The sequence below is a fragment of the Protomyctophum bolini genome, assembly GCF_963924005.1.
Source record: "Protomyctophum bolini genome assembly, chromosome: 8".
NCBI classification, from domain to species: Eukaryota; Metazoa; Chordata; class Actinopteri; order Myctophiformes; family Myctophidae; genus Protomyctophum; species Protomyctophum bolini.
The window spans coordinates 33,073,366-33,080,865 of NC_137869.1; the positions used below are offsets into that span (position 1 = coordinate 33,073,366).

At 45.9% G+C, this 7,500-nt stretch overlaps 2 protein-coding genes across 3 annotated transcripts in view; one reads left to right on the forward strand and one right to left on the reverse strand.

Moving 5' to 3' along the window:
• The window catches only part of igfbp3 (insulin-like growth factor binding protein 3), a 17,407-nt gene extending 13,994 nt beyond the window's left edge, over nucleotides 1–3,413 (forward strand). Inside the window, exons 4-5 of one of the 2 annotated variants that reach the window (XR_013964520.1) lie at nucleotides 2,047–3,178; nucleotides 3,232–3,413. Coding sequence is in view for 1 of the 2 variants with exons in the window: in XM_080770395.1 (XP_080626521.1) it covers nucleotides 2,047–2,172 (126 nt within the window). In the remaining variant the exon portion in view is untranslated. Of the gene's footprint in view, nucleotides 1–2,046 lie in introns of both variants that reach the window. The other variant, XM_080770395.1, reaches the window with a different exon arrangement.
• Nucleotides 3,414–6,513: 3,100 nt separating this feature from the next.
• Nucleotides 6,514–7,500, reverse strand: part of LOC308320206 (insulin-like growth factor-binding protein 1) — a 2,810-nt gene continuing 1,823 nt past the window's right edge. Inside the window, 1 exon segment of the mRNA XM_080770524.1 lies at nucleotides 6,514–7,500. This exon segment is cut by the window's right edge and continues 54 nt beyond it. Coding sequence (XP_080626650.1) covers nucleotides 7,444–7,500 — 57 coding nt within the window. The 3' untranslated portion in view covers nucleotides 6,514–7,443.

The window sequence follows — 7,500 nt, forward strand, 5'->3', positions numbered from 1 at the left end:
TACACTCAGTGTGCACGTGGATGTGTACTGCACCGGAAACACACACTTGGTCACACTCTAGTCTACACTACCGTCTGTCTGTCTGTCTGAACGTCTGAACATCTGTCTGTCTGAACGTCTTGTCTGTCTGAATGTCTGAACGTCTTGTCTGTCTGAACGTCTGCAGCCTGTCTGTCTGTCTGTGCCTGCCTGCCTGTTTATCTGTCTCTCTGTCTGTGTCTCTCCACTTATAGTATAAGAGGTTGTTCTGGTGTCAAGGTTTAGGACGGAACAAATAGATCAGTCAACTGACACACGGTGCTCTTTCTTAAGTACCCTAAACAGTGCTCATAATGTCGGTCTCTAAACAGACCTACACAGAGATCATACTGCAATGCTGTGTCCCGTACCATAAACACAGTTCATAAATGTAGCCATGTCAGAGCCTTCAGTCATGAAGAGTGGAACTGAATGACATTGCACATGCATGTGTGGATATATATATGGATGTGCATTGTGTGTGTGTGTGTGTGTGTGTGTGTGTGTGTGTGTGTGTTTGTGGGGGGGTGGGAGGCAGGCACACACACACACACACACACACACACACACACACACACAAGTACACAGACGCACGTGTGTATGTGTCTTCGTTTGTGTGCGTGTGTGTGTGTGTGTGTGTGTAGGCCATAATCAGCTCCAGATGATTTTGAGTGTCTGCCAGCTGCCCAGAATAGCAGTGCTGGTTTCCCCCACGGCCCTGGCCTTGGCAAATATTTTAGCAACTCTGTGTTTACCTTCACACTCCTTCACTCTCACTCGCTCACTGCATCCCCCCCCCCCCCCCCCGCCTCCCCAACACCTCCACACACCCCCTCCCCCCTGCTCTCTATCGAAAAGAATCTACTTTTTCTCAGTACACCCCCCACTGGTTTGAGCCCATGGGCCTGATATAGTACAAACTTCGCCTCAGCCTTTGGCTTTTTAACAGCATCTGTGCATTTTCTTCTTTCTACAAAGTTTATATATCAACGGCCCTCCACACAGAAATGAAATGCAGTGTGTAAAGTATACTCTCCTGGTTTTACGCTGTAACGAGTAAGTGAGTGTTGGAGCTCGCTTTTAGGGATCGTAGGATCTCCCACGCAGTAAATGAGAACCCTGAAAGGGTCTATTTGTACACCCTTGGGAGTTAAAAGAATAGCTCTTTCCCAAGATCGATACATATATGGTCTCAATGATGCCCAACCACCAGACACCAGGCTTTGTTGCTGCACTATAGTGGGTGTGTGTCCAAGACAGACACACAAGAGAGAGAGAGAGAGAGAGAGAGAGAGAGGCTGGCATGCAGGGCATTCCTCCTCATCTATGTGATGTTTGTCTTATTAGAGTTCTGCTGAGGCATGACTCTGCCTCATTCCTGACAAACATCCAAAATGAAAAGGGCAACAGAGAGGAGGGAGGGCAGGGATAGCACCTCCACACACGCACACACACACGCGCGCACACACACACACACACACACACACACACACACACACACACACACACACACACACGCTCAGTGCTCATCCGAGCGGGTGTTGATACATTTGTGTCAATTTAAGGCCTCACCTTGGAAACGCTAATCTGTTTGCACAACGCGTCTCAAAGTGATAGACTGTCAACCTGTTTTTCTAATCTATGTCCACGGGCTCCCTCCCTCCCTCCCCCACTCCAACACTATGGAGGGCAGTCAGTACCCGCTGAATGGTGTCTGTGTGCTGCATGGTCTCTTACCACGCCAGTGTTACCTTGTCTGCACAATTCTACCTGTTGGAGACTGAAGGCTCCTTTCCTAAAACTGGTGTGTATATATAGTGCTCACGACACGCAGCAGCCACCATGCGTTGTGAGCTCATAGATCGGCCTTCTCCGACACGTGAAGCAAACGCACACTCAGTGCGAACAAATATACAGTATTTTGCCATAGCAATACTGTAGCTTAATATAACAAACAGAATGTTCAGGTAATACATTTGTTTAACCCCCCGCCCCCTCTCTCTCCCCCACCCTCTGGTCTCTTTGCAGTGCCGCCCGTCAAAAGGCAGGAAGCGGGGCTACTGCTGGTGTGTGGACAAGTACGGCCAACCACTGCCAGGCTACGATGGCAAGGAGAGGGGCGAGACACAGTGCTACAACCTGGAGAGCAAATGAGAGAGAGGGACGAACGGGGGAGAACGAGAGCGTATGGAGAGAGTGAGAATGTGGGGGGGGGGAGATAGAGAAAGAGAGAGAGAGAGAGAGACAAATTTGCTCCTGCATTTAGTCTATGTAATCATTTGGAAGGAGCTCTGGACCTTTGACTCCAAGTCATGTGGTCTGTCAGAGAGGGGTAGAGCGAGAGAGAGAAAGAGAGAGAGGGACTTTTTGGTGGAAGGAAGGGGGGGTGTCAGAGAAAGACAGAGGAGCACAGCCTAGAAAGGCCATTGGCCGAGATTTCTGTCAGCCATGTGCTCTGAGCTAAGGAAACCTCCATCCTCTCTACAGTGAGAGAGGAGGGAAATCTTATCGTCTGCACTATTCTTTTAGAGAGAGAGGAAGGAGGGACTTTTCCACTCACTTTAAAGAGGACTCGTTTGTGACTGTGACCCCCCCTCCCCACCGCAACGTGTGTTCATGTGCCTGTCTGCGCACACACGCGCGTGAGCGTGTGTGTGTATGTGTGTGGTATCTCCCAAAGTGTTTGTGTAAACGCTGTACTTCAAAAAGCTTCTGTTTAGAGATGTCCCTTCTCAGTTCATTCTGTTTAGAGATCTCCCTCCTCAGTTCAACAAAGCAGAAAAAACGAACAATAAAAACATCAGCTCTCAGGCTCAGGGTCCATTCTGAGGTATCGGCCTGCTGAGGGCCTCCCCCCTCCCCATAGGGACACGGGCAGGGCGAGGGGAAGTAGAGGTATTTCGGACAGGTGCAGTGCCTTAGAACCATAGCTATGTGCCCCTGACCCCTCTTCTAAAACCCCTCCTTTTCGCTTCACTATTCCCCTACCCATGTACCCCCCCCACACACACACACACACACACACACACACACACACACACACCCCTGTGGCCCATGTGGTCTGAGGTGGTGAGGTGCTCTAAACCAGTGGTTCTTAAAGAGGGGGTCCATGGACCCTCAGGTTTCCTTGAGGGGGTTTCAGATAAATGGATCGTTATAGGTCTGTAACTCTGAGAGTTTACACTTTAATTTTGTACACTCTCCGAGTTATAGTGGCCTTTGAAATGGAAAAGGTTTGAGAACCACTGTGATTGCTCTAATCTCATCTCAAGCCTTTATCCTGAACCCTAATCTTTGCCCCTGTGAGTCCTCTGTTTGCTGTGCCTAAACGTATCCCCTGATCCCCTCTCCTATCAACAACTAAGCACCCCCCAACTCCCCCCCCCCCCCCCCCCACACACACACACATGCCAAGTTCACCAACGATGTTCTCCGTCTTTCATCCCCAGCACCCTGCTCCTCTTCACTTCTCTAGCTGACAGCAGTGTGTATGTACACTGATGTAGGCTTGTTTCAAACTATAGCACGTGCCCTGCGTGCCCGGCCTGCTCCGTCACAGGTTCTACCCCCCCCCATCCTCCACTGACTCCCTTCTTGCCCAATGCTTCAAGCCTGAGCACAAGCACTTAAAGCACTTTAGCTGCACCGCTCCTCGCCAACGCATGCAGTTAAAGACGATTGGACCTATTTGCGTCTGCATACCTTTCCTGCAAGGTAACGTCAGACGAGACAGCGAGATACTGTAAGGAAAACAAAAACAATATTAAAAACCCAGGGAGAGACAGAAAGACAAGAAGATAAAAGGAAAACGACGGTACAGCAGGACTTTTGACAGTGAACTTATATAGAACACCCCCTCCTCTACCACCTCCCCACCCCTCAAAACTTCCATTCAATGCAACTTTTTTTTCCTTTTTTTCCTTCTTATATTGTCGTTGCTTTGTTTTCATTTCTTTGAAAACACTTGTACAAATGATTTCATGCCAACATAACTCCACCAGGTGGACACGGCACCAAATATATGCATTCACACGAGGCGGGGGGTCCACTGAGGAGCTTCCTGTCTGATTCTCTCCCGCATCCTGTGTAAAAAAAAAAAGAGAAGAGACTTGAAAAGTTGAGAGTGCCGGCAAAGAATGCTAGCCCAGTAGCTCGGTAGCATGGATGCTAGCCCAGTAGCTCGGTAGCATGGATGCTAGCCCAGTAGCTCGGTAGCATGGAATCGGCTGTACACTCACTAAAAAAAATAAACAAAGACAAAAAACACACACAAAAAAAGCTAACAGCAAATGAATTACAACCAAGCTCTTGGTGCTATATCCCATTCTATTCGAAGACTTGATGTATAGGGGGTCGGAACATAAAATTATGTTTAAGCTATCCCCTTCCCCCATGATATTTGTAAGCGTGTCTTTTTATATATAAATATATAAAATCTTATTATTATTATTTCCTGGCCAGCTACGTGTCTGACTAGACATCATGTACAGTACTTAAAGTGAAAAGAAAGTTATTTATCTAAGAAAGAATTATAAGCTGATCGAAACTATGTTTTGTTTTTTATTCTTATGAAACAATTCAGTGACTCACCGATTGCACAATAAAGTCTATGATTCAACGTATTTTGGGGGAATATAATCACTAATGAATGTTTCTTTTTTTTTCTTTTTTTTATATATATTTCCTTTTTTTTAATGAAAACTGTTTTACTGCTGTTTCTCAGCAGGGTCATTTTGTAAGCTCCGAGCCCCCCCGCGGGTGAGTGAGTACCCTGGAAGGAATGGAGGGAGGGTTGGGGAGGGGGGGACGATTCTCTATGTCAGTAGGACACTCAGGTCTCTGGTCATGTTGAGTTCATTGGCTGTGTAGGAGCCACTAAACCTCTCACCACTCAGTTACGTCCCTTCTCCCCATGCACACCCTGCCATCCAAGTCTCAGTTCTGTCATGCAGAGCCAGGGTCACCTCTGTATGTCACCTTTTGATTTTCTTGCTCCCCCCACCCTCCCCCACCGGTCACGTTAAAGAATTTCTCTCTGTTCACGGGTAAATGTACTTTATTTTTCATTTCATTTTGTGTTTTATCCTTTTAAAAGAGTTTTTTGATTTTAAGCTTTTCATGTTACTAAACTAGAAATCACACAGCTATTATTTTCTTTGAGAAAGAAATGATTTTGTTTTTGTTCAATTTTAATTTGTATTTAATGTTTTTTTTTTTTTTAAATAAAAAAATGAACACTATTTTAAGCTATTGTCCTAGTTGTCATTTGTATGAACTTTCTGCTGCTTTTCACATTAAGGTAATTAAACGCCTAAATGTTCAAAGCAAGACTCATCGATAGGCAATAAAAGATAATCTCCAAATTCCTTTTTCTCTCCAAATTCCTTTTTCATAATGAAGTGGTTTAGGCATATTGGTAATGAGAACGGGGATCAGTCTGGCACAAGTCCTTGAATGTGATCAGGCTCCCCTCAGTCTTGGAATGTGGCAAAGAGGATAAAGCAAAGGTCCAATTTGTAAAGAATAAAAATAAATCTGGTGGTGCCAGGCAGGCTGGCAGTGGGCATGAGAGGTTGAGGCGAATTCCTGTGCCCGACCAAAGCAAACAGGGAGCGGGTCAAAAGGCAGCATAGCAGAGGGCCAGCCAGAGCCATGTCCTGGTGAACTGTCTAAAGTTAGACAACACTCCCCCCTCCTCACACACACATGCGCAGATTGCGCACACGCACACACACACACACGCGCACACACACACATACACACACACACACACACACACACACACACACACACACACACACACACACACACACACACACACACACACACACTATAGATCCCCATGATAACACTGCATGCATGAATGCTTGCACACAAACACACACTGAATATAGAAATGAGCTCCTCGGGCAATATCCACAGAGACAGGATAGGACAGCTTGTGTTTGTGTATGTGTGAATGAGAGTGTACCTGTGTATGTGCATGCGTTCCGATTGCACAACCTCACACTTGGTTAAGTTACGTGTTATGTTTTGTTTTCGATGATTGATTTCACTCAGCCATTGCACGCACGCACACACACACACACACACACACACACACACACTCACTGTGCAGTATATGGAGCCTGGGGCACAAAAGAAAACTGAGGTTAAAGTATTTATTAAATATATCACTTTTTGTTTTTTATACATTACATCTCAATAACAAAATGCGTATACAGTCACATGAGAGAGCATACAGCAAAATCCTCAGTGCTCATTCAACTCTTCAGAGTGTAAAAATGGACCTGGATTTTGCTGTGCAGTTAGTCACTTTGGAATAGACTCACAAAAACAATTCTCTCCCCAACAGCAGCATGTAGACAGAGCAGAACACCCCCCCCCCCCCCCCCCCCCCCCCCCATAATAGCCACACGTCACAGTTCAGAGTGGAACGCCAGAGACGAGCTCATCTCTTTGTGTTCCCAGTTGGAGAGATCAGCGGCGCAAAAAAAAGTGAAACAGCAACAAAGTCCTTTGACAGACACGTGGAACATAACTGACAGTAGAGACACGTGGAACATAACTGACAGTAGAGACACGTGGAACATAACTGACAGTAGAGACACGTGGAACATAACTGACAGTAGAGACACGTGGAACATAACTGACAGTAGAGACACGTGGAACATAACTGACAGTAGAGACACGTGGAACATAACTGACAGTAGAGACACCAACATCGGAGGTAGGTTTTAAAGGTAGACCCGTGTGTGAGAGACAGGCTGCGCCGCCGCCAGGAGGCCGCCGCCCATCAGCATAACGCCCAGCCCCATTGGACCAGGAGGCCGCCCATCAGCATTATGCCCAGCCCCATTGGACCATGGGATTTGTGTTAGATGCGGATGATTCCCAAACGGAGGGCTTTGCATTTACTGACATTTAGCTGAGTTGTATCATGTCAGGAATGACAAACAATAACATTTAGAAATCCTTCTAAATTACTATTTGGTCACCCAGTGCTTTTGTTGCTTGGATTCTGTGACGAATCAAGCCGCCAAGCTGACCCTATATACACTTTATACACAAATAATAATAATAATAATAATAATTATAACAATAAGGTAAACCGAATATAAATATACAAATGACATAATACAATCAGAAAAATAAATAAGGCGTAAGAGTTATGTATAATAGATAGCATATAAAATACAATACAAAACAATAAAATAAAAATAGATCTTTGGTGGGTGGGGGTGGGGTGGGATGGGGACGACAGTCCCCCACAATGACAGTGTACCTGAATCAAACACCACCATGGATGAAAAAAATAATAATAATCAAATAAAAATAAATAAATAATAGCTATAAAAAAATAAAGAGTGACAGAAGAATCAGTGGCTTTTCGTCCTTTGATGCGCTCTGGCGGGGCGGGACTTTTCAAGGGCACTCTGCGTCTCCTGGGAGGTCGGCGGAACCCAGAATCCGCTTGCCGTT